The sequence below is a fragment of the Cuculus canorus genome, chromosome 3, assembly GCF_017976375.1.
Source record: "Cuculus canorus isolate bCucCan1 chromosome 3, bCucCan1.pri, whole genome shotgun sequence".
NCBI classification, from domain to species: domain Eukaryota; kingdom Metazoa; phylum Chordata; class Aves; order Cuculiformes; family Cuculidae; genus Cuculus; species Cuculus canorus.
In genome coordinates, this window is record NC_071403.1 from 63034263 (window position 1) to 63061639 (window position 27377).

At 36.2% G+C, this 27377-nt stretch overlaps 1 protein-coding gene across 4 annotated transcripts in view; it reads right to left on the reverse strand.

The window, feature by feature from the left end:
* LYST (lysosomal trafficking regulator) overlaps positions 1 to 27377 on the reverse strand; it is an 83610-nt gene that overhangs the window by 29162 nt on the left and 27071 nt on the right. For all 4 annotated transcript variants that reach the window (XM_054061390.1, XM_054061392.1, XM_054061391.1 and 1 more), the window contains exons 6-26: positions 25626 to 26652; positions 23904 to 24065; positions 23094 to 23250; positions 21653 to 21879; positions 20284 to 20350; positions 19335 to 19441; positions 17858 to 18263; positions 16805 to 16943; positions 15827 to 16000; positions 14186 to 14346; positions 12596 to 12786; positions 10693 to 10938; positions 9042 to 9215; positions 8392 to 8541; positions 7651 to 7788; positions 5794 to 5992; positions 4389 to 4520; positions 3187 to 3823; positions 2530 to 2707; positions 1734 to 1903; positions 65 to 295 (exon numbers count right to left, since the gene is read on the reverse strand). In XM_054061390.1, coding sequence (XP_053917365.1) covers positions 65 to 295; positions 1734 to 1903; positions 2530 to 2707; positions 3187 to 3823; positions 4389 to 4520; positions 5794 to 5992; positions 7651 to 7788; positions 8392 to 8541; positions 9042 to 9215; positions 10693 to 10938; positions 12596 to 12786; positions 14186 to 14346; positions 15827 to 16000; positions 16805 to 16943; positions 17858 to 18263; positions 19335 to 19441; positions 20284 to 20350; positions 21653 to 21879; positions 23094 to 23250; positions 23904 to 24065; positions 25626 to 26652 — 5073 coding nt within the window. The remainder of the gene's footprint in view (positions 1 to 64; positions 296 to 1733; positions 1904 to 2529; positions 2708 to 3186; positions 3824 to 4388; positions 4521 to 5793; positions 5993 to 7650; positions 7789 to 8391; positions 8542 to 9041; positions 9216 to 10692; positions 10939 to 12595; positions 12787 to 14185; positions 14347 to 15826; positions 16001 to 16804; positions 16944 to 17857; positions 18264 to 19334; positions 19442 to 20283; positions 20351 to 21652; positions 21880 to 23093; positions 23251 to 23903; positions 24066 to 25625; positions 26653 to 27377) is intronic.

Consider the following 27377-nt stretch of genomic DNA (forward strand, 5'->3'; position numbering starts at 1 on the left):
AGTAATTTTTGCTAGACTTATAGTTATGCCTGGAATATTTTATAGCCACTGATACAATACTCACTTTGTTTCCAATCCATTGAGAGCAGCCAGCGTATTGCACAACACGTAGAGCAAACCATTATCAAGCAGTAGGTCTGCAACTTTCGAGCAGGAATTTATGATTTGCAGCAGGAGACAGAAGCAGTTATGCAGCAGAACATTATCATACAGAGAGTTCTCTATAAGACCCAGAACAGGAATGACACACCATTTTTGAAAGAGTCCAACGTTCTTGACATCTTCCAGATCAAATCTATGAACATAATTATAAAGTGAGTGACATCCTTAAAATAGCAACCAGGTATACGCAACTGGAAAACCAGTCTATACCAGTATTTTGGCAAAGATGTAGATGTCAATTTCCTACATTTAATTGCAGTAATAATGCTTGTCTACCAAAGGAAATAAGAGCAAAATAAACACTTCAAACAGCCACAAGGAAATGAAGTGCCTAAAACATGTATCTGAAGCTTCAGCTAACTACCAATTGCCTACAATATAGATTTCACAAAAACAGAGGGTTTTTTTTTAATCAGTGTAGAAAAATGACGCATCATGTTTCCAGTAATAAGTATTACAACTGACACAGACACTGTCAAGAAATTAGATATAGCTTGGCATCACTATAACAACATACTGACTGATAGCAGGTTTGATATTCTATACTCATTGCTGCTTAAGTTCAAATCTGGCAACTTCTGGCTTATTGCAGTTGTCAAATTCATAAGTGCTTTAGCCTTGTATTACTTGTACATCAGGAAACTGGATTACCGTTCTAAGGTTATCAACCCATTACATGAGCATTATAGACAATCCTAAAAACCCGAGACATTAGAATTACCATAATTAATTCTGAGGAAATAACAGTTCTCTGCTTTGTGGATAGTTAAGCAGTCAGGTTTAAGTCTTGCAGCTAAACAGGAATATGTGTTTTAGGGGGATGAAGATCAAGACAACAGGTAGAAATAATTTGGCCAAAAGTCCTGCAGACAGCAACTAAAGACTTTTTGCAAGTTTTTTTTGCACTGCTGGCTAAACTTCAATGCATGTTCTCTCCATATGATCATTGAGCAGTCAGACTAATTTAAAAAAACAGCATTTACTTGGACAATTGTCTGCTCAAAGGTCATCTCCTTTCCTGTCAATGAGGTGGCTCTTTGGTTCAAGCAAATTATGTATCTGTGGAATTTTCCCTAAAGGAAACGTGGATTTCAACTCAGGGTCAAGCCAAGGAAGCAGCTGTAACAACAAGCTTTTTCCTTAATCACCTACCAAAATCCAGTAGCACAAGTTCAGCGACTACTACTTGAAACTTCTAAGGATATATATTAGAGTTTCATGTATGATCAGAAAGAATAGGAGGAACTAAACTGATTACTGGACATTCAAAGTGCAAAGGCCTCTGATGCCCTTGGAGGAGCTGAGAGTTTAAAAGCTCCCAGTTGACAGCACCCATCAGATAAAGTTGCTTACAAACAGCTTAAGGACCATACAGTAGTCATAGGAAATTTAATGCATTCAAATGTTAAAGCAGGAAGAGAGACTTCAAAACAGTTTTGAAGGAACTTTATGCATGTTGACTACTAGGAAAACAATAGGAATTAGAAAGCCACCACATCCTTGACTCCAGCAAGCGTGCTGCTTGTAGTTCAAATACTAACTTACAGGCACAAAAGCAAAGCATTACTTACTCTTCATCCAAGCCAACAGAGCGGCCAAAGAGCATTTCCAAAAAGCACTCTACAACTTCCTGAGTCCCCTGGTGAAGGTAGAGCTGGTTGGCAAGCAAGGAGAAACCACGCTTCTTTAAGAATTTCTCCTTCTGCTCCCTCCTTGCTCTGTTGAAATATGCATCCAACAACTAAAAATAAATGCACAATTATGATGTAAGATTTAAACATTTAATATAGCTCCCTTGAAAGTTAAGCTCTTCTTTGAGCTGAACAGTTTGATATAAATATTTTTTTAAATTCCAGATTAAAACCATCAATTGCAATATTGCAACTGCAATCTACACTGCCCTTGTTCCAACCGACAGCTGATTTTATCCTTTTAATTTGAAGACTTACGTTTTTAGTGAAGTTTGGGGGAGATGAAATCATACACAACAGTTACAGAATGCATATATAAAAACACTCAAACATTTTATACTTGTTAAATCTTGCACTTTGGTGTGTATGCAAGTGCATGCATGATTTTTTGGATCATTTTGTTAATATAATCTTTTTCTTCTTCAAATTAAAATACAAATCTACTCAAAGATTTTCATCAATGTAATGTTATCATCCAGGAGCTTTGTCCTTGTCAATACTACTAAAATCCTTGACAACATTTTGAAGCCTCAAGTCCATGATCACACCACAAATGTGTGGATGACTCCCCAGAATAACTGAAAGTCAAGCATGCTAGAAGTCAAAACTTCATGTTTCCAACATGTTAACTATACTAACTCACAATGTTAGTTGAAAATATTTTCTATAGGCCTACTTTAATGACTCCTTGTTGTATGAGAGGAGAAGGGTGGTTCACAAGAACTATAAGATAATCAGGTTGGATAAGTTTGTCCATCACATCATCTAGCATCACGTCTGGTAGGATTAGGAGAACTCCACGCAAGAGGTCATATAATCCACAACAGATAAGCACAAGACAGTCTTCTGTACATCTGAAAACAGAGGAACATATTTTACTGCAGTTTATTGTCTACAACAGGAAACCTTAAAAAATAGTGTAATTGTTAGCTACTCTTGAGGGGCAAAGGGAGGAGGAAATTTGGCAAACTTCTCTCCAACACTCCTGTTGTCACTCATTATTAATGCCTATTTTTGGATGGCAGATAGCAAAAAGGATACTCTGACTAGAACTGCTTGCTTGAGATTGTGAGCTGGCATAACAAGTTCCCACTCCTACCATAGATAGCAAAATTCCTGATTTTTGAAGTTCACTAAGTGAATAATGCAAAGATTGAAACAACACAATTCTATAGACTAAAAATTTAATGAATTGGTTTGACAGCCATCAAAAACATTCCTTTAATTTTCAGTCTTCCAGTTTTTGTAGATTAGTAATCAAGAAGAAAGAACTATGAAATTAAAACACAACCTGAAATATTGCCAATTTATTTTTTTTTGTTCATCTCCTTACCTGTCATCAGGGCTTTCAGATGGTTTTTGGGTATTCTCATTAACTGAAGAAAAAGCAAGACTTTCCCAGTCTTCAGAAAGTACATTCTTGTCGGCAAAGCTTGGCCAGCGAGCAATGGCTGATGATCCTCCATGAATGGAAAATGCTAAGCCCAAACCTGCAAAATTACTCTGAATCTTCTGAAACGAAGGCAGTCCTTTCAGATTGTTTGGACGATCTAGCGATGGCTCAGCTGCAGCACCACCACCTTCATTACATTTCAGATCTGCATCTGCTTCTTTACTCTCAAATGTATTTTCAGATAGCTCCTCCTCTTTTGCAATATCTTCAAACGTTTCAGCAGATGTTAACTCTGAATCACAAACTGTTTTTGCAGACTCACAACTGCTAAGAATGAGTTCTTCTTGTACTTTCTTTACGGTTTCAGAACTTCCTACAAAACCAATTCTACCTTGGAGATCAATGTAGTCACGCTTGCCAATAACATGCAGGTCATCAACGCTCCTTCCCACTCTTTCAGTTCGTCTTTTTTGATGAACTTGAGGTGAGGAAGTAGGAGATGCTGGCAGGCTTTTGCAAAGCCTTTTAGGTTCCTGAGAGCCTATCTTTTGCTGTACACTAGCTGTGTAAGTGTTCCCTGGAGAAATAAGAGTATTTTAGCATTCCCTTTACGCTAGAAACAAGCTTTTCCTCAATGTTACACTCCACATACATTTAAAACAGTGATGACTCAGGCTAATTTTTATGTGACAAAACTGATTCAACATCTAACATTGCTCAGATCTGGCTGATCAAATAAAGACAGTAAACTGAACAATTGTTAACAATTATGCACAATTAAAAATAAGTATCAGCTTAATGTTCTTTACAGATAGTGAGCCGTAAAGCAGTAGTTGAAATTGCATATGCTTAAGGCATTCTCAAGCATCTCTAGCATGTCTGTTTAACAAATGAAATTGTTCAGCTATCTGGTCTACTTCACTGCTTGAGCCATTAATGCGGCAATTTGTCTCAACTTAAGACTGAAGAGCAGTTCAGGCAGCATGTTCAATTCGATCCTTCTAACTCTGTTGTTGAGGCATCAAGCTCGAGGGGGCTGAGAAAGTTTTAAGAAATATCTGTGGTAAAGTAACACTTTAAAGCACTCTACTCATCTGCCAAAGGACTGCCTTAAAGTCCTTGTTTTTCCAGCATTGTTTTACCTTCCAGTGGTGAAGCTGTAAATCCAGTTGGAGTCGTAATCACAAATGCGGAACTGTCTACTGACTTCCCACCACTGCTAGAATTTCTCAGATACATAAGTGATTCAACTTTCTCCTGAAAAATTTTGCCATCTAGAAAGAAAAGATAAGGGGGAAGTTATACAGAAGCTTTTTAAGTCGGCATTCTTGATATATTTAGACTCATAGTAACCAGGTTACATTCCAAGCTGATCACTGGACACTAATGAGAAGTGTCAACTCACAAGCATCTGAGAAAAGGCAGTTTCAAACAATTTTTATTTCAGTGATCCACCTTTAAAATTTACTTCAGAACACTGGAAATATGATGTTCTAAAGTTGTTATATTTAAGATGGTCCTTGCAGACATACAAGCAGTAATAACTAAATTTTTGCTATGTTAAAAAACAGATCACTGTTCTCAAACAGGTACATCTAATAAGGCTTAAAGTATGAAAAAGTGCATTCTACTCTTACTCAGAATTTTACACCTATTTAATATTAGAGGACAGACAGATAAAACCAACTGTACTGCCTTTGAAACTAATTACTTAAACTGAAGGTACACAGGCACCTGCAAACGGAGAAAACGTTTCAAAGTTGGATGATGTTTCCCACGTTTATGTAAGTTATTGCTAAGGTTGTACAATGCTAACTTTAAAGCATGAACTACACATCTATCAGTTTCACATTTTTTAAAAGAACAAGAAAATTTGTAAAGCTCATATCACTCATTTTGCTAAAGTGATCATGTAGTACAGATATATTCAAGACAGCTTTTATCCTAGATGTGCACCCCTCAGAGCACAGCGGTACTTTCAGTATATTGTATGCAATGCACTGATGGTGCCTGCAACGACATTTTGCAGTGCAACCGATCATTTACTAAAAATCCTCCTTAGAAGTTTTATCTTTCTAGAAATTCAGTAACACGAAACAAGAAAGCAGAGATGGAGACAGGACCATATATATGTATTTCTGAAGAAGCTTCATTTATAAGTTAAATGTTTTTCCTCTAAGACTCGCCCACAGGCAAATGTGTCCATAAAGGCAGCTAATACTATTTTATTCCATTTAGCAGCAAGCTTTTAAGAAAGTTAAATACATAACCAACAGAGACATTATCTACAGCGGTAGACAGAAGAAAGCTCTCCAACAGAGACAAATAAAGTTTAACTGTAATTGTCTCTCAATACTGTAAACTACTTTTACTTTACTAAGTCTCAATAGTCCAGTATTTTTTTTATATATGGTTATTACAATATGGCAGTGGAAGATATATTCATAGAGAAGTAACTTATAAGAGTGAGAGAAAGTTTTTCAGATATTAGTTCTTGACTAGGTTTCTATCTGATCATTTATTTCTAGTTAAATTTCATATATCTACCTATGTGCAGGGAAAAGTAGAAGTTGGTAGGATTGTGACAAACATATGTATTAGTGGGAGGGTGAACTGCTAAGAGGAAATTGAAAACCAGAGTCAGCAATTCCAGGTCTGGGGGAGATCCAAGTACTTCTTCAATTATTTTCACAAACGACCTGCAAACCTCCCGAGGCAGGGATGCAATGTGCCCTTCTTTATGCTCCTAGAAAGGAAGAGCAGTATAACTGTAAGTTATTTGTATTTTTAATTTGACAGAAATTGTCTTCTGGAAAAAAAAAACCAACCCTGTCATCCTGTAGTAGAAAACAGACACTAATAAAAATTAAAAAAGTAATAAAGCCTGTATTCTTTAATCTGAGAGGAGCCACTGTACCTACTCAATGTCACACTCAAAATTCAAGCCCAAACAAAACATTGTTGATGTTACGCAGTTTGTTTATAGAGAATGAGCATCTTCTGCATACTATACTACTCTGACTTTCTGGAGCCTTAGGACATGAATTACATTTGAAAGTGTAGTTACTGTCATTGTACTACATACTTGTGGAGAAAAAGAAGTTGCTGATGCTAACATTTCAAACTTCAGAACTTTCTGAACAGTGCCACACTGGGTCTTCTGTACTTCCAATTTAATAGCCATTTTTATGACAAACATTTGAGATTTCATTGATAATTATATTTTCTGGTTGATGAAGCATTCTATATAGTTTGATAATGGCTATTTGAAAAAAAAAACTAGTAACTGAACAATGATTTTAGAGCAGGACTTTACAAAACTTGTGGGAAACCTCACTAATGTGACCATTGTGACTAACTTGTTTCTAATTTCTCTAAATTTCACCTTTCTTTTGGTTCACAAGCACCTTAAGTGAGACTGCTATATGAAAAGGCTAAACAAAGTTAATTTAAGTGAGGTTTTCCAAGAGAATGGTTTATAGTTTTATCTTCCATTCCATCATTCAAAAAAAAAACAAACTGCCAAATCCTTGTTGGCTGATTTGAGTAGATTTTGACTAAGAAATTAATTTTTCCCCTAACAGTCATATAAATTAGTGCTTGTATTTTGCATATAAAGACAGGAAAATGCTATACAACATTCCGTATCTAGGCATTACCATTAATATACAATTAAAATGTTACCTATCCACTACAAGCTCCAAAAGCAGAGAATACCCCATAAAAAAAATGAAGACATTAAAGATATACAGCAATTAAAAGACATTAAAAGAAATAATTAAAAAAACCCAATAAATGTATTTCGTGTCTTACCAGTGAGAAACTCAGGAAAAAAAGGAACGTTAAGACAGAAAATATAGTGTAGAAAAAAGGATTACAATACATAGTTTCACAAACAGGTACGTACTATAAGCAGGAAGCAATTTCAAAATCATGCTATCTCTATACCATGGAAGAAGCTACTACTGGGTCAAAATTTGGACAGGGGTGCTCAGCCTGGGTACTACAGGCCAGTTGCCCTGGTGAGATACAGGACAGAGTTTCTGCTGCTTGTACAGTACCCATGTTTTTCAGTAACGGAGACTTGTTCTAGTAAGAGACATCTTAGGTCCTTATAAAGAGGGTCACAAGTTCATTTCAGCTCCTGTGCAGATAGGGACTGCATAAGTGCCTACGTTCTCAAATAGTAACAGACAGTTACAGACATCTTGCCCCTTCTGTCTAGCACTAAATAGAGCACCCAGAATGGAACTGCATCAATTTACAGCAATAATGCATGTTAAAGATGAAAGATGTCTGGAAGCACAGTAGACAGTCTACTGAAGACATTTTCTCTATAGTCAATCCTCCACTCTCTGCCCAGGCATTTGCCAATCACAAAGCAGGATTACAGAGTGAAAGTACCTGCAGAACCTGACAAGTTAACAGGAAGTGATGTACCACTTGAGCTTTCAGTAGCTGCTTAATATTAAACATCTGTTGGTGATGGTTAGCTCTGATAAGGATTTCTAGAGCTGCCAACAGGGTTTCCCAAACACCTTGCTGGAAAAAACAAAGAAAGAAACACACAACAGGATCATGGCTTCAAAACTATATTTGAGTCTTAAAGAAATAAAAAGCCAAACAGTTTAGGAACATAACCAAGTCAAGTCAGCATTGCACTAAGAAAAAGCCTAAGTGACTGCAAATGGTCAGGTCAGAACTAGAAACTATCAGAAAAGTTATGCTCCTACAAAATTGTGTTTTAATGGTTAAACTACAAAGAAAAAAATTGCTTCTCATCTAAAACTAGTCTGATATTCTCTTTGTTATGTTAACACTGGATGGTTATTTTCCATAGTTTAACCTCAGAGGGAAGCAGGTCTTCCCCAGTCCTAACACATTTACTTAAACAATTAACACATTGAACTATAATTTACATACATTACACTCAGAATTTAATACACTATGGCTACCTGCGTCACTGATAATGGGAGCTTGATGCTACTACCAACTACTTAAGAAGAATAAGAAGCATTAATTTTAGAAAATTTTAGCAATTATCAACATCTGACTGGAATTAATTTCAGACCTCATAATACTTTATCACTTAAAAAAAAAAATTGACTTCTAGATTTAAAGTCTTTCAAAAATCAAAGCAATTACCTTTGCTTTAGACCATATCTTCCAGTCAAGCAGCAGCTTTTCTAACAATTGAACATCTTGGATAACTGCAGTAGAATCTGTGTCAAGCACGAATTGACCGTTTTCATTTATATAGAGAATCTCATCACTGCAGCATCCTTCAAGGAGAGTCTTAAAGAGGGGGGGAATTTGAGAGTCATAATAAAAGCAGTACACTTTTCCTATCCACGTTAGTAAAAAATCTTTAAAGAGACAAACTCTTCATAGAGAACACGTATATCTAGCTGGTCAACTTAGACCATAGTTTTGTAACCCCACGGGGGGCATTTAAGAGGCTTCATTCTTATAAAACCAGTACAAAAATTTTTTTTGAAAACAACTGCACTGAAATATTTTCAATTGCTTATGAGTTTAAGCTTACTTGAAGATCTTTGCTTTCAGAGAAACAAAGTTGCTTTCCTGGACCCCACCATCCCCTCTGAAATCAGGGTCTTTCAACATTTTCTTTTTCACCACTCCTTATCTATCAGGAGTTTCTAGTTCAAGGCAGAGCATTCCTAGACTGAACTTGCTGTTCTGCCTTTGTGAAGACAGCTTGAAATGTAGAATTAAAGTGACAAGTTGAAATTTGTGCTAACATTGAACACAACATCAGGTTTAAAGATGTCTACCTTCAGCATGCGAAATCCAACAATGCATTTTGATTTGATTAACACTCGACGAATCATAGAATAACCATTACAATTGTCCATCTCCTGTATTCTCTGTTGATTGTACTTTGTCAAAGATAGGATAAGTTGTAGTGCTAAAGCTTGAGTGTCTTCACAGCTGTTAATCTCTACAACCTGAAGAAAAGGCAAATTTGATAAAACAATTTAAGTGAGAAACATTTAGAAAAAAACTTAAGAATGCTTTGTTGCAGTCTTAAATCACTATTTCTGGATTAAATCTGTTTTAAAGATTGAGATTATGTACGTAACCTTTATTTTTGCCTGTGCACAAACAATTAGATATATCTGAATTGATAATTCCTACTGTAGTAAAACACGATCTGCTAAGAAAACAGAAATCCCATAACAAGATTCCCTTTTTGAGAAAAAAAATCTTTTCTAAATAAGTTTTGAGTAGAATGCATGGATTTATACTTGCTATACCATAAAGTCACAAGGTCATGAGATACATAAACCACTAATAAAAACAAGTTCTGTTGCCTGTCCTGGAAAAGCACATTTCCCAAATATTTAAGGAAAGCTTTAAACTAAGATTCCTGAAGGTCTGGACTGTCTACCTTGAAGTGTCAAATGCAGAAGTTTTATTTTGTCCATAAAGAGACAAATAATTTGAGAAATCAAGACTATGGATAATTCTTCACTTTTTGCCTCCTACAATTCTTGAATTCCAAGAAAAAGCAAATAGTATTTTTACCAAAAATGCACAAGGAGGAAATATCACATGAATGGAATTTCAGTTCCTATACTTTCCCCGACTGTATACCTGTTAATTCTGCTGCACATGTGTGTCTGTGTGGTCTGACAGCTAATCTAGGGTTTGTTGCTTTACTGATGCAACTAGTCTACAGCAGGATACATAGCACATACGTAGCATAAACTTATGTAATATAACAACACAAATAAGGATTTTCTCCTCAGATTTCAATGCCAATATTAAGATTACAGCAGGCAGTGTCTTCATAGCCAGAAGTCTGAAGACTTGACTCTCCACACAACTTTCAGAACATTACCATTGCCAAAGGCACACAGAACAAACACGTTTTAGGCCTACATTAGCATTTTGAATTAACTGTAATACTCCAGAGACTCCCAGTACAAATATTATCCTCTGAATATGGCTGAACAGTTCTCTCAAAAAAGCTTTCACTAGTTATTACATAAAATCAAAGCTCTGCACACTAAGTTTTAGTCACACTCACATTGTGAATATCCCGTGTTTAAAGTGTTCAAGATAGGCAATTAATTTAAGCAGTCGGAAAAATCAGAAAAATATATGATCAGTTCTACAACACTACCAAAAATCTCTTGACATGTAGAAGCCTCATCTCTAAATCAGAATATAACACCACATCTCACATACTAGCATTATAAAAACCATTACAGAATAGAATTCTAATTAAGTTCCCAATTTAAGACAACCTGCATGACAATTTGTGTTATGCCACAGGTATTTTCCACAAATTTTCTATAAGAAAAAAGAAAGTCACATACAGACTAGAGTGTGGCAGCTAGAATATGTGATTTGCCATGAACCAAGAAAAATTTATAAGGGAGAAGACACACATGCAACTCCCTCCTCCAGTCCCCTTACCCGAGCGAAGAGGAAAACAAATGCCCCAGTTCCTCCAATTTCATGAAGTATACTCTGAAGAGTCTTATATTGAACAGGCTGAAGTGTTTTCAGGTGATGAGAGTCCAATACATTGCTCTGAACTTCTTTTGAACTGAAAGGTCTCTGAGAAGATACAGTTTTCACTTGACCTTTCAGTCTAATAACAGGTTCATAGATGGTGTACTGACCAGGGCAGGACGTGGTATAAACAACAGCAAGACTCTCCTGAAACAGGATAAGGTGTATAAGATTTTTCCAAGAAAGTTTAATAAAAAATATACTCCACATCCCCAAAACACAAAAATCCACACACAAAAGTCACCTAATATTAGGCAGCAGCAACTTTGGCAGATCATATTGACTTTGCTCTTAGCATGCTCTTTAGTTTTGTGTGGATGCACATGCAACTAAAATGCAACAGGATTTCTGAATTTTAGCAAATACATTCAATAGCTACAGCACAAATTTATAAGAGCATTAAATTCCACCAAGAATTCCCCTCTTATCGCCTGTACAAGCACCACAACTATGTTACATAAAACCCAAAATACTGACAAATTTAAAAGAAAATTAACATAAAGAGGTACTGGGCAAATTGTTTCCTTTTCTAAAGTGACTAGTCCAACATATAAAGTTATCTGCTATTTTTTCCCAATTCCTCCAATTTTTTGTTTTAAGTCTGTCTTTTAACCAGCCTTGCCACAAAGGGATCTCAATGGAAGAAGTTTCATTACTGATGAAGTGACTAAAACCCAGAGCTCCTATAGAGAGTAACTGACTTATTTTCAGAAATCCTAAGATGATATTTGGAAGGTTATTATAAATTAATATTCGGGAGGTTATTTAAAATAAAGGAAATAATTACATTTAGGGCACTTGCATTCTATGCAGAAGTGCAGAGATTAATCACCCGAGAAAACAGTTCTTTTCTCTGGCTACTTTGTCTTTTGTAAGGCAAGAAACTTAAAAGTTGTATGACTAATTAGTTAGGCTTTTAAATTTATTTTTAATTATTCCATTCACTCCTCAACCTCTCAAAATTTAGTACAGTTGTTGTACAGAGGATCACATCCAGGCAGAACAACTCCTTGCCTACAGCTAGAGAGCTGAAAGATCAGAAAAATTTTTGAAGATCAGAAAAATCCCTCCAGTGGAAAGAATTCATACGGCAGGAAATACCAGTGCATGAAGACAATTCCCCAAATATAGCAGGCTCCATGGATAGGAAAGCTTTATTTTATTCTTTTTCTAGTGTAAAAGAATAATATATATATACTGTAAGTGTATATATAGCTAGATAGTGTAAAAGAAGAAACCACATATATATATAATGTAACTATATGTATATATACATCTGGCATGGCTGCTTCAGCTAGCAAAAATGAGAAAAGCAAAGCTGGAAAACAACTTTTCAGCCAGACTTGATGCAAACTTATTCTCTCCAACCCCTCAAAGAATTGGGATGAAGTCTTTTGCTTTCTGTTAAAGCCAGATAAATCCCATTTCTCCTTTCCAGGTTTCACATTGAAAGGTTAACTAAGCTGTTCTTGGCTACCTTTACACTGACAGAGAGAAGAGTTATGTATTCATCCTAGGGTATTTGGAGATGCCTGCTTATCTATAGATTAAATATGCAGTATTACAAATGCTGGAACACCTAGTTGTCAGAATCCAACCTAAAGCAAGATGAAATGACCACCCTATGTGGAGGTCAACTCCCACTGAAATAAGTGGGAAGAACCCTGCAGTGATTTTAACAAGAATTAGATTTGCTCCTGCTTGCTTTGAGAAATTGAAGTACTTTAGGAAGCAACAGGAAAAGTGTTCCCAGTTCTCTAATCAGTTCTAAGAGATTAAGAACCATTTTTAAGTAGAAACTTACAATTAAAGGCCCAACATCCACTTCCTTTTTTGCCATGAAGAGCTCCTTAATTTCCTCACATTGTAGAATCTCTTTACTGATGTACTTTGAGCAATCAGTTGATGTTTTTCCATATTTACAAGGCATTACAGATGTGAAGTCTGGCCCACATGTGTATAAATAAAATGCTTCCTCTGGTCCAATCTTTGCACCTAAAACCCAGAAAAGCTGTTAACTCTTCAGTATACAATAAAGCAACACTCATACCTTGGGTAGTAAACTGCATCAGAGACTTCACAATCAAGATCACAAACTGGTTTTCATAGGCCTTGCTAATAAGAAATGATCAGTGTAGTCCAATGCTCGCTATTAGCTACCATAGATCAGCGAGTTCTGACACATGACAGACCAGGTCAATTCAGTGGCAAAGGCAACAAACCAAGCCAGGAAAGTGCTCTGCGTGAACTGAAGACCAACAGCTCTGAATAATCAATTATACATTTTTAAACTGAAAACTCATCTATCCAAGCCTCCTCAAATTTTTCAAAGTACAGTGAGATTACAGATAGCAATAACATGCTACAACATCATGTAGAGTTGGGTAGAGTGACCAAGAAGGATGCAACAAAAATAAGAGCTCACTACAACTAACAGAGAGAAGAAAAAATAGAAATATAGGAAGTAAGAGGCCAAGTAAACCTTGCTCCCCTTTCTGGACAGCACATCTCAGGTCATGTGAGAATACACATCCAAAAGTATCATCCAGAAGGACCTAAGTCTTTGATGTACAGGTGCATGACAACTATATAGCAGTAAATTCAGTTTTCTCTGGGTGCCTCAATTATGTAGGCACACAGCAAGCAGACTGTGTAGATTCACCAGGTGGCTCTTATATTGATGACACGCATCTTACCCGCACAAATACAATATCTATCTACGCAACACCTGCATGCATCACACACCCTGGCAAAACTGATTTCACTTGCGTAGTAGTCCTGACAGGGACACATGAAGAAATGCCAGACAATGACTGGCAGTGCCTTCAGCACTAAGTAAACATCCAGAAGTCCTGGACAAAGTTTTCCAAGGAGAGAGAAGAATTATACATCTAAGAAAAAGCCAAAGTAACTTCAGCAGTTTCAGAAATAAGCATGTTTAACTCACTACTCAGTGATTCAGATTTTGTATACTTTTTAATATCCTTTAAGTAATTCGAAACTAGCAGTTTAGAAGCAGATAAGTGAACTCCCTTTTCCACCCAGGAGAGACTGAGTGCTTTACGAAAAAAAAAAAAAAACAAAACAGATCAAGTACCACCATCTCTCCATCCACTACCCCAAGATATTATTTAAAGAAACACTAACTGGAATTTCCAATTATTGCACCAAAAAAAAAAAGCAAGAGTAGTGGCAGAAGAACACTTCAGGAAATACCCTATATTGAAATGTTTGCTTACTTTCTCCCTGATAAATTATGCTGGCAAAGAATGTATTGTTGCTTTTACTGTAAAAAAGTTTGGCATGTTAAAAGAAAATACTAAATTAAGTCTTGGATCTTGGAAGGCAAACAAGAAATGAAGGCTTATTCAAGAGAAAAAGCATACAAAAGTACCATTAAATAGAAGCAGATTTCCAAGATCCCATCTTCCTGACAATCGAAGCAATTCTTCCTGAGATGATGTGCAATGGCCAATCATACAAAATGTTTTATTACTGTCAGACGATAAGCTTGATTTCCTCGGTAGTGCGTAATCTAAATTAATCTCACATTTCCTAAAAATACATATAAAGAAACAAGTTTAAAAATTAAGAAGTGATCAAAAAGGTAGATTGCAGTATTTAGTAGATGAGAAGCCATGTTATTATCAATATTAAATTACTAGATCTTCATCTTCCAGGCACCTTAAAACTCAGTTACATAATGTTGCACATATTCAGATACTGCACAAGAACAGAGTCCCAACTATGGTTGCCATACAGTCAAGATTTCCTAGATATGAAATCCCTTCCTCTTGACCACAAAGAAGAAACAGTATACAACAAACAGTATACACACTTCTAAAACATGACAGCTTTTCAATAATTTCTGCTATTCCTAAAAAGTCAAAGGCCTTTGAATATGCTAATGCACATCTTAAACCGTGGTTCACATATGCTGGAAGATACCATTTTGAGGATTTGACTGTAAAGGTCACCTGAGACTTCCTGGAAGAGCCTAGGTATTAGCAAATTGGCAACTGTCTCATGAACTGCATACATTGAAGAATGCAGTATTTTTCATTTCCTCTACAACTCCATATTTGGACTTCATTGCACATCAGCACACACAGACTGAACAATGAAGGTGAGGAAATAAAGTTGCTGAAAAAATAAACTCTGTGTAGTTTCAATAACACAGGGAAACAAGTATTATACTTCACAAATCCAGGTTTAGCTGCTGGAAGAAAAACTATGCAACAGCTTTTCCTTAGATACAGTTTTGGGAATATCTTTAATAACATTGCTTGTTTACTGACCATATTCTAGAGGATTAGTAAAGAATATTGTGATACATCTAACTGATTTACAACACAGCATTCTGACCACCTGCTTTGTATTTGGGACACAAAGGAAGTCTTCATAGTCTGAACGTCAGGAAGAAAGGATAAAAACTGTGATATTTAAATTCTATTTTCTCTAGTCAATAAATATTTCATGCAGGCACAGGCCCACACAACATAGCACCAGGTACCTCCTTTAGGAATCTGATATTTTCAGTAGAAGAAGTAGTACTTCCCACTGCTGGTTCAGATCTTGTCTGAAATACTTTTTTTTTTAAACTTCTCTTCTCTCGGTGGACCAAAGTGACTGACTCATCTCCATCTCTTCTGCATTCCTGCTTTCAACAATATGAATAGCATCTGAACTATACCTCCTTAATTTAGATTCTTGACTTTATGCCTACTGCTAACTTCATGCCATAGCTTTTTTTTGATCTTATTCAAAATCTGGCAATAGCTACCTCTTTCACTTATTTGTGATGAAGAAAAACATTGAGTGCATTGGTCCACGGAACAAACTGAAGACTCTCAAAGAAATCAAGGTAATTCTGGATACTTCTAGGGAATCCCTAGCAGTGTAAGACACCCCTCTCCTGCCCCTAGAAGACCACTCCATAGAGACTTCAGCTTGCACCAAAATAGCACAGGTGTCTTCCTATCAGAGAACAACTTTAAGACAACAAATGTCTAGGTACAACTAATGTATACTTTACCTCTGACCAGAAACCCACAGTAACAGCTTTCCATGGATATTTTTCTTGCCTTCTGGCTGCTGCAGATATGTTATTGCCAGATGCTGCCACTTGCCCACAAGGAAAATATTCTCTGGAGATTCAGCCTGTGCCAGCAGACCAGCTTTCATCTCATCATTTGGATCCATACACATACTATGAAAACAACAGAAAGGGAAAAACAAGTTTGCGTGTTTGTTTTCAAATTTGTGTTTTAAGACCCAAATCTGCTATTTATTCTGGCCTCAGTTAAATTAAGACTGCATTTCTTAACTTCCACAGATATTTTATTGATTACAATGCCGTATTTGGAGTGGTCAGCATAAGCTAGGGAAATCCTCACATTATGGTTTTAACATGGTTATTTAACTTGCTTGCATGAATCTGCTTGCATTAAAGATAATCTCTATTTTACAGATAAGAAAAATTCAGTTTATTGAAAAAATGGACGTGCTTTGAACACAGAAACAAAGGGTTCTAAAACTGCAGCTTTAGATTGGTTTTTTGAATACACTACTTACGTGAACTAAAACAGGGCAAAAATGTATTCAGATGATTACAACGAAGATTGTCATGGTAACTATTAAATAACAGCAATTTTCACACCTGATGTGTGAAAATCTACGACTACAAAAGTTTTTGCTTATCTTCACACATTCATTGTGTCATTTCATGAATGCAACACTAGGTAGCAATTCAAGTATGTTTATGACTGTTCTTGCATATTACTTTGGCTAATTATTTATATGACTACATAAGACATGCAAGACCAACGACTAACACTTTAAGCAACTAAACCTGTAGATCTGTATGCAATAAGCTTACTGATGTTGCCATCAGTGTCCAAGATCACTCTACTACAGAAATTAGTACTCTACTCTCCTCCAGTATTCTCTGCAATCTGTTATTGGAAGCAACACAGCCATATTAAAAAGTAGTTTTTGGACTACTGTACCATACCGAAATATAAATGCTCCAGTGTTCAAGTCTGCCCAGACTTGTATCATCAATGTTTTGGAACCCAGTGAAATTATATGAATACAGCCATCTTCAACAAGTTTATCTCCCAGGTATTCCATTCCTACAGACTGTGTTTCTTCTAGAAACAAAGATGTTTATACAAAATTATAATACATCACAACGACATAGCCTGTCCTACCAGATATCAAGCGTGAAAAGAAATAGTTCAGGTATTGCAGAGAACTGCTTTTTGTTTAGTTAGGGTTTTACTGGTTGTTTTTTTCTTCCCCTCTTTTAAAGTAAGCTAACAAATGTGTGATTCTCTTCAGAGACTAAGCTCACTTAAACTGAAACAGAACAGCTTGCCCTTAAGTCAGCACTTCACAGGGTTTTTTTTTCCACAATCATGTAAATCTACTAAGCACGAATACACTCAATCTAATCCAATGATGCCATTATCCTATTACATTCTCATGTGAAACTGGCAGTCTTAGTGTGCACCACGAAATATTTAGTTATTTTTCACAAATCATAATACTTTTTAAGGCTGATCTAGCATGCAATATTTTTACTTCTTAACAAGCAGAAGCATCTTTTAGCTAAGACTTCCACTATTTAAATTCTAAATCACAAAGATTTACTAGCTCTCTATTAAAAAGGAGCACAAGAGCCAACTGCTTCATAGATGCATAAAACCCAAGTAAACTTGAAAGTAGTCTTTTCACATGACCTTTCATCTTCAGCATTTAATATTTTCTTCAGCACAACACAAAGTAGCATAAAGACATTTTATAGAAGTTTCAAATTCAATGAGGATACTAAATTTCTAAGGAAGTACGCATTAATCTAACAGGGACTGGACTAAGGCTGGAAACATTTTACCTTAAAGTATGCAATATAGTACTCAAAGAAAATACAGAGACTAACACTCCTGTTTAATACCTGCCACAAGAAAAAATAAAAATCTAACTTTTTGTATATGGTACATTGATTACTTGTAGCCAGAATCCTTCACTGTTCTTTTCACAGAAACAGGAAGCATTGTATCCTTACCTGTACTGTCAAAGCTGTTCTCTCTTACAGCTAACGGTCTGCTTCTTCTCTTGCTTTTTTTCCCTTTTTCTGTTGATTTTTCTGTTTCATGAGCACACTCCAGATGAAACCACAGTGAGACACTGAAGCCATCAGACATGTGTGGCCAACAATTTTGTCCGACTAAAGGTAAGTGAATTGGGGCTACATGCCAAGAAGAAAGCAGCTGGTGACTCAAATTTTCACCATCTGCCTCTTTCTTACTCTGTGAAAGTTTCGCTCTTTTTAATAGTCCAGCAGTTCTGCTGTTGGAAGTGCTAGCAGCACTTAAATTTGTGCTGTGCAGCACAGGGAAGGCAAGGTACTGTAATGGGTTCATATTTATATTAGTTTCTATAATCTTCAATAGACCCTTGAGTAGTATCTCCTAGAAGAAATAAACAGAACAAACGAGGGGGAAAAAAATATCGAACTGTTCACATGTAGTCAAGTGTCATCTAACTAAACAGAAACCCACTTTTAATTTAAATTTGGATTCATGTTTTCCCAAAAGAGGTGGACTTGCATATCCAAACTGATACACATTTACAAAGATCAAGAAGCAACTTCAGACTATGGCCCAGTTTTGGAGATTTGTTCAGGACACATCAACCAAGTTACCACGCTTTAGATTCAGCTGAACCACAGCAGGTGGTCATTGCACAATATCATCTCACATTTATTACGTGCTAGCAGACTAACTTACACCTCAAAAGACCACACCTTTCACCCCATATTTGAGGCTGCTTAAAAAATGCACACATAGGACATCACTTTGTTATTGCAACATCAGTGACAAAACTAGCTGAGCCCTTAAGCCAAAAAAGTTTGTCATCATTTAGCCAATTATTGCAAGCTACATTTGAAAAAATGACTTCTGTCTCCTTGTTTGGTTTGGTACTGTTTCAGATTCAACAGGTTTTTTATCTCCCTTCACTTGTTATTTTTCCCCTTACAGACTCCCATACAAATCAACAGATAAGTATTTTAGCAGTATATCGCACACAAGCAGAAGATTCCAGCATTACACCAATTAACTTCAGACAGTTTTGAAAGTAGTTTCTGCTGCTAAAGCATTCCTGAAGTAGCAAGATTCTTTATAACTTTAAAAAGAATGACTTCAAGTTTTAGCGTATTAGTGTTGTCACCCATAACGACAACGTCAATCTCCTCAAAAGGAATCTTATTTTCTCATGCTTAAGAGCGTTCAGGGCTCTAACACACATTTTAAAAACCTCTTTTCTTATGTCCTATTTCCTTTCCATGTTTTGAGAATTTATTATTTCAACAACCAAATTTCATTCATTATTATTTCAACAACACATTTCATTTGTTTTGTCAGTTAGACTGTTGCTGTCAGTCTTCTTATCTCCCAAAACACTTGGGCACAAAAGGCTTTTTATTGCTTTATTTTTCTCAAAAAGCCTCTGGATTTTTCTATTTGCTATTCCATACTTACCGTACAAGGTGTCTTCTCCAAAAATATCCTCAGAAGAAGAGTTAGCTCTTCTGAACATGTCTGTGAACTCAAAGAAACTAACAGGTCTACCAGCACCATCTGACATGCTAAAAAGAGACAAAATAAATATTTTTGAAAATATTTTCTTTAAAAAGCTTAAAAAATTCATATTCCATACTATCATGAGGAAAGATTAACTTGGAATTAAGAGTGTTTTGCCAAAACACTTTAAATTCAGGAACCAGTAGTGAATACTACGACGAAGTAGTATTCGAAGACGAATTCTGGAGAGATCTAACAGTACTTCCTGTCACTATCATTCAAAATTTCATTGAACGAATCTAGATTGCAACAGTAAGTCTGGTTCTACATTTGCCAAGCAGAGTCTGAATGTCTGGGAACCTTGCATCTAAGTTGCAAAGGCTCTCCCCACAAAGCCAGGGATCAAAGTCCTGGAATGGGATTACATCATCTGCTGTGCAACAACCTCATTATGTGAAGCTGCTTTAGGGCAAGCATTTGATTTGCTTCCACATCCTTAGATTAGTTAGCTGTTTTCCAATTAGAAATAAAAATCAATCAAGACAACACTAAGACTTGCCTTAAAAATGATACATGAAATAAAAACTAATGTTGTGATGAAGTCTGATTCAGTCAGTAAGGTAGCTGCTACTTTTCCCAGCAAAATTTAACACTATTACCTTAGTTTTATTATTCCAACTATCAATATTAGATCTGCCAGCAAGTGTTTAAATAACTGACTTCTACTAGCTCAGAAATAAGTCTATATTTACACATAATTTAGATCTTGTCACAAGTTAAAGCAGCTGCATAAATTCACACATGCCAATAAACTTTCTTTTTCAATTTTGTCACTGTAAACTAAAAACCTGAGTGTGTATACATTAAGTTAGAAAAAAGATATTAGTTACTTAGACCTTGAACTCACCATGAAAACTATACTCTGTTTGTGTTAATATTTTCAGAAATCCTCCCAAAAGGTGTCTAACAGCTCCCTGTTAAATAAATACAATGAAAATTGATATCTGAAGAATATACAACAGCTGTAAGAACCAAGAAATAATTTTTTCCAAACAATTCTTGTCTACTATTGATTTTAAAGACTATTCCAGTTATTAGAAGTTATGGAAGTATTTTTTACATTTGCTAATGAACATTCTTTTGTGTTCTGCACAGTTCAGTTGTAGAAGACAGACTTTGAAATCCAAATTATTCTAGATAGTAACCTTAGAGCTATTTTCAATTCAGTAGCTGAGATCTCCCTAATCTTCTCCCTCGTAACAAAATTACAGGATTTGACAGGTTGTGACAGAATACAGCATGTTGGTACACAGTGATGCAATACTGAAAACAAATTCAATCTTTCCCCAACGTTTTTATGCAAGATTATTTTAGAGCAATTATAGGAAAAGCCATTTACTTATGAGCATCCTTCACAAATGCATCTTAGGTAAAGGCAATTTAAGAATTTCTAATATTTAATAGACTGCTTTTTCTAAGCAACACTGAAGAGTAATGAAATTATTTTGGATTACGAAAAACTACATGTGTTGAAGTTCCAAAAAAAGAAGTGTGTGATAGTGATTTGAAGCTATTAATTCACATAAACAATTGAAGTACTGAAATAAAACATTGTTTTCCTTTCCTGCTTTTGGTTTACACTATAAAGCTCTAATGTTGCATCTTAGTCGAATGATGATATGAAAAAGCACTTTAAGCTCAGATTATTTAACCGTATTGTCTTCTTTTACAAGACACATACTCAATTTAGTTATTAGAATGAAAAAAACAAGATAACCATCTGGAATTCCAAAGGAATGAAGATGACAACATGTGCATAACTAATTTCTAGGACAAAAGAATAAAATATTTTTGAGGTACATCAATGAAAGTTTCTAAAAGCACACACTGAATACATACATATTTAGAATGTTTACATATGTACTTATATAAGAATATATTTGGGTTTTGGGAGTTTTCTCCAGTGGCCTGACAGTGATTACATCTATATCTATAGCTCTAGTGACTGAACAGTCTTGATAAAATAAGGCAATTGTGAAAATCAAAAGCTTTGTAGGTCAAATATCTTTCAATACATTAGTTAAATGTTCTATAGTTCCTGGTAATTTACTTAGAATCCAGCTGGGATTTTCATTTGCATTGTTTCAAGTCTTGTCAAATGCCATAACAAGTGAGAATATCTGAGATCACTCTAATGGGTAAACTGGCACTATAAAACTGAAGAAAATAAGATATGTAACTTCTAAGCTGTTGCCTTTGTTTAATAACATTTTTACCTGTTCTATAAGTACAGTGGCATTTCTCTCCTTCTGGCTGATGATATTCAGGCAGCTTTGGAATACGTGAGCAAGCACATCTAAACTTGCATTACCCGTTGAGAGTAAGTTTAATTCTAACATACAAATTTCAGGATACACTAATTCTCCTTGATTGATGTTCTCAGCCAGGTCATTAAAATAGCCCGAGGGACCAGTAGATCCTGGTTCTGCCTTTGTGTCTGCTCCTGGAAGAAAACACTTGTCTTAGTGAAACTTACTAAGCTGAATACAGTTTGCACGATTTTAGCATTGAAGGACATACTTTCTTCAACCTTCTCATAGGTACCAAACAAAACAGTCACTAGAGTATAAGCAGTTTTCAGAAGTTAATATCTTCTATTCTGCTTCAGTTTTCTCTATTTTCCTGCCAACATAGAAGGGCAAGGATTAGCCTCTCCCATTACATGCTCTTTGGCTATGTGCCTTCTCTTCCTGGGAACTGTGCACACACAGTAATACTGAAATATGCAATTCATGAAACGTGATAGATATATTGTAATAGAGCCTCAAGCTTCTACACAGAACTCTTAACCTGTCAAGAGAGGAAATAAATTTCAAATGTTTTATTTCATGTTTAAAGTTTGGTGGAAGCAGTTGTTCAGTTATTGAACTCCGAAAATGCACATAATATTTGTGACAGGCAAAAAAAACCCAACAGAAACACTTAAGCCTCTCCTCCTACATTTTGGATGGGCTTTAAAACACATTACTTAAAAAAATTATTTGGTATTGATGTAAGTTTCATGCAAATGTTTCATGGAAATATTTCAGGTTAAATTTTCCATTCAGAAATGCTTTCAAAGTGTCAACCATCTGTTGACAGAGCCTTTCCACACAGGTAAACACCAACAGCTGAATGCAGTTCTAGTAAAGGCTGCTGTTGCTCATGCAGACATTATATAAGAATGTAAGCATCCAGATGTTCAGCACAAAGGAAAAAATTAAAGCAAATTAATGTTCAGAATTACTTACACAGACTACAGTAAGAGATGTGCACATTAGTCATTGAATGATTGTAAAGAAACATCATTAGACAATTAATTTTAACCAGAGTGTATAATACTAAATAAACAATTAAGCACTGATTTTCAGACAAACTATTGATAAGCATCTCTGAAAAAACCTGCTTCTACACCACAATAATACTTTTGAGCAATACGACTTGGAGCAAGAGTCACATAAATCAAGAAAAGCAAGACAGAACAGTTCCTGTAACGCTCACTAAGAATATTCATCATCTCTCCATCTGTAACAGCATCTTACTAGAAGTAAAAAAGCTAAATTGTTTCTATCTGTTAAAGGTCTCTGATGCTTACCCTGCTTTTGATCATTTCAAAAGACAAGAAAGCTTTGCTATGCCATAAAGACTCCTTTGAATAGTCAGAAAGTTCATATTTACCTTCATTTTTTGTTTCACTGTCATCGGGGTTACTTTCACTATCTGCTTCATAGCCTTCCTCTTCAGCAAAAAGTTTAAGGCTACAGGACTGCGATTCTTCAGTTTCTTCAGAAACATCTCCAGGTTGTGACAGAGGCTCTTTTTCAGTGTAATGGGTCTGTATAATAGAAACAAGTTCACCATCTTTGGTCAATAAAGCAAGTAAATTAAAACCTTCCAGATACTTATTTCCTCCAAGCCTATCCTGAAACAAAGTAATCATACACTTTCAAGACACTTCTGATACTTTTTATGGATACTTCATTCTTACATAGACTATGGATTCTGCAAAGATGGGTTTTTCTTTACTAATCAACCTGACTAGGGTTTTGATGGCCAATGCATTAAGAATAGCTGTTCCAATAATCACTATCACAATAAACATGCACCTTGACATTCATCCTAAGATGAAAGTATGTCTGCAGCCACTAAGGTCAACATCCCTGTTTGAAGCTCTCCCTTTGAGAGTTTCTCACATACCATTGTGAGATGAAAGAGCGAAGAGAATGTCAGGTCTCAGCTATGTCCATAAAGCATAACACAGCTTACTCCTTTTTGGGGCATGGCTCATTTCTGAGCAGTAAATGTGGGCAGCATATTAATAACCAGCATTCAACTTACTTGCTTACATATGAGAACAGAGAATTAATCTTCAACAGCCGCAATAGCCAAACACATTTAAAAAAGAGTTTTAAAATAGATTGAAACAGAGACCTAACTGAGCAAACTTTGCAGTATTTAGAATTAGACTATTCCATGGGTGTTTCATACCTTCTCGGTTTTTTCTTCAGAATGATCCAGATCATCAGAAAAAGTGCCCAATGCAACACGGAGCAGTGAATCAAACAGAGGTTTTGCCAAGTCAGTTTCTATCACTTTCGATTTAGCAAGCTCTTCTCTTATTTCAAGTAAGAGATCATCCACACAGGTATTCTATGTTTTGGGGGAGACAAACATTTTTATTCATGTTATTCTGTTTTCTTTAAAAGAAATGGTCTAGTGCTTTTGATTAAGAACTTCCTCTTCCACCTACACCAATCCGACTTCTCTACTAAGGCAATCAGAATTCATCCCATTTCTTGCAATAATAAAGATTCATCCCATTTGCTATGACAGAGATTTAGTTGGTTAAAAAAACTGCACACTGAAAAAAATCCGTCAACGTGCTGTTTCCCAAATGTGGCAACTGAATTCCAATATATGCATCTCTGAAACAATTTCAAGTACACAGCACATTCAGATCACACCACAATATTACGAGAGATTAACAAAACAGAGGGTGACATGTCCAAGTTCACAAAAAGAGCATGTGGCCCAGGCAGAATTCCATTTTCCAGTTCTCTCCCACACCTAACACCACCTGCTTTTGTAACAAACTGTCAAGAAAAATTCAAAATACCAATTAAAACATTAAAGCACAGTAAAGGTGTTTTCTGTGAATTAACAATTTTGTGGAACACTGAATTAATTCACCTCTAAGGCTTAAGTAATATATTTTTCAGATGTATTTTCAGTACCTGTGCCCTCTAATACTCTTCTTTATCAATCACCACACTCTGCTCAGAATGATCAGAAACACCATGTGTGAGTCACTACTTATAACGCTTGCATCTTGCCAACAGAGCTCTCCTTCAATCCCACCTCTGTCATATGCATTCTCTCACTGAACGTCCTTTCAAAAACCCCATCATTCAAATCCCATCAGCCCAAACAGCCTCTGGAGAATGTGGGACTGGATGAAAAGACTACACAGGTTAAAAAAAGAAGAAAAACATCATAACTAAACAATACTAAAAAAAAATACAAGCATAGTCAGCCAGCAATTCACAGTTGTTGATATCCACTACTGCCTTTGTTGTTAATGGAAATCACCCCATTCCTCTTGCCTAGAGCATTTTATGCAGAAAAAGAACAACAAAATCTTCGTCTGCCAGGATCACAGTCTTCCTTGGGACTCAAGATACATTAAGGCAGAAAACAACATCTGATGTTGAGTTCAGCCCTTGGCCATATTGACCATGCTGGCCCAAAATGTTAACAAGTACACGAAAAACAAATAGAAATACAGAAATACACTTTGTAAAAGTGAACGAGGTAAAAACCTCACCCAGCCTGGATCAATCTGCCATTCTGTAGGTCTCCCTCCCAGCCTCTGAGAAGCAGGGAATTGGCATAAACAGGGACCCAACCCAAAAGAGCAGAGGACAACGTTCATGTTGCAGAACAGACAAAGGGGTGCAGGGTCCTTACCAGCATCTTACTGATTACAAAAAAGGTAAAGTTGACACATGGGAACATGCCTTCTCAGAAACAGCAATTGTTTGTTGAACCACCCAATCTTATTGTTTCATGCCTGCTGACCACTAGCCTGACAAAGCCCGTCATTTAACTGCATGCTTTCAGAACTACACAAAAAAGATAGGAAGCCACTGTTAAAATAATATTGCATGTAACAAATACAAGTAAAGTAGGCTAAGGTAAATTGCACGGTACCTGGTGAAACATCTCTGCTTCCACCTTCTGCTGCATGGTGCTTGCACTGTGTAGACAGATTGTCAGCAGAGCTTCCAGAAGTCTGATACCTTGAAGTGCCCATTCAGTCTCTTCTCTTACAGCAATCTTTATTTCTTCAAGATTGGGAACTGAAGTAACTGAAGTGTGTTCTCTACTCAAAGGGCTGTCACAGGAGACAGATTCAGGCACCAGTCGTTCAGTACCAGCAAGACCGTCAGAACTATCAAGCTCCAATTGTGTCACTTCCCTGCTTTTAGCCAACTGAGCAGAGTCATCCTTGTCAAGCTCACCACAAGGACCCCTATGTGAATTCCTGTTGCTTTCACCCAATACTCTCTCTTTTTCTTGCTCCTTTTCCTTATTTATTGCAAATTTCTGAATTATCAGGATTAGTAACCTATGGCATGCTTCAAATCCTCCAAGTCTATGGAACTGTCTCTGGAAAACTGAACTATATAAATAGATGGAACGACACATGGACCAAATATCCGCAGCCCTGTGAATATGCTCCAGGGAGGGCAAAGTAAGGCTTTCCAGTGACAGATACGGTAATTTGTGTCCTAACGGCTCACTAGCTGTACTATCATATCCTGATGTATCTTCAGAGTCATTAGCTGAATCCAGATCACCATCCGCTTCTTTACTTACGCATAAAAAAGCAACACAGAGGAAGAGGTTTATTGTGTTGACGTGAATGTCTTGGCTCAGAATTTTTTTCTTTTTTGGGTAAGCCTCTTTCAAGCCTGCATAAAACTTGCTCAGGCTTTGAGGAACTTCTGAAACAGCATGCTGGCTACAAATAGAAGCAGGCAAGTCAGACACAGACTCCTTTTGATCGCTGTTCAGGCCTTCCAGTTCTGGCATTGCTTGGTCTTTCTGCTGATCACCAAGGCAGAGTATCAAAGTCTCTAACACTTTCAAAGAATAGCTTCTTAAAGTATCTAAGTAATTTAACTCAGTCATTTGATTCACTCCATTACAACTCAGAAACAACTCTCTAATTACCCTGCAAGAAAAAGCATCACAGTTACCTTATAAATCACAAATTTATGTAGTTCAGATAGCACACCTATTCAAAACATAATGGATCTATACACCTGAGTAACACCAAGTGACCATGTTCACAATAATTGCTAGAAATACTGCAAACTGTAAATGAAAGTGAGGATAAAATGTAGACCACAGATGCACAATGTTCAAACCAAAGGTGATTAACTTCAGTTATGAAACTTGCTCTTTCGTGGTACCTCCCCCTTCTAACTTTTTATTAGCAAACGGAGCTAGTAAATATCTTTATGTCTCTCAGTTCTGTAACTTCACCAGAAAGCAGAGATTCCTTCTCAAATAAGCTTGAATATTTTAGACATTTTACTAGCTATGTCTATTAGTTGCACGGATAATGTATTTAGAATACCTTTCAAGCACAACTTTCTGTGCAATTTTAACACCAGGACATCCAATGTTAAAAAACCTTTCAGTATGTTTGTTAAAGCATATTTTTTTCCTTCTTTCTACTCCAAGTATTACATTGAGTCCATACAGAATTTGGAGGAAGGAAGTCTAAGCTTCTTAGCGTACTACATTTCCTTGCAGACATCCACCTTCCTTAACCTCCCATCTCTTTCCCACAGGGTCAGCTTTTACTGTAACATAGTTACAGGCCCTAGCATCAATCACATACTTGTATATTCTCATCTTTAAGCCAGTAGTGAATAGGATATCTTAAACTTC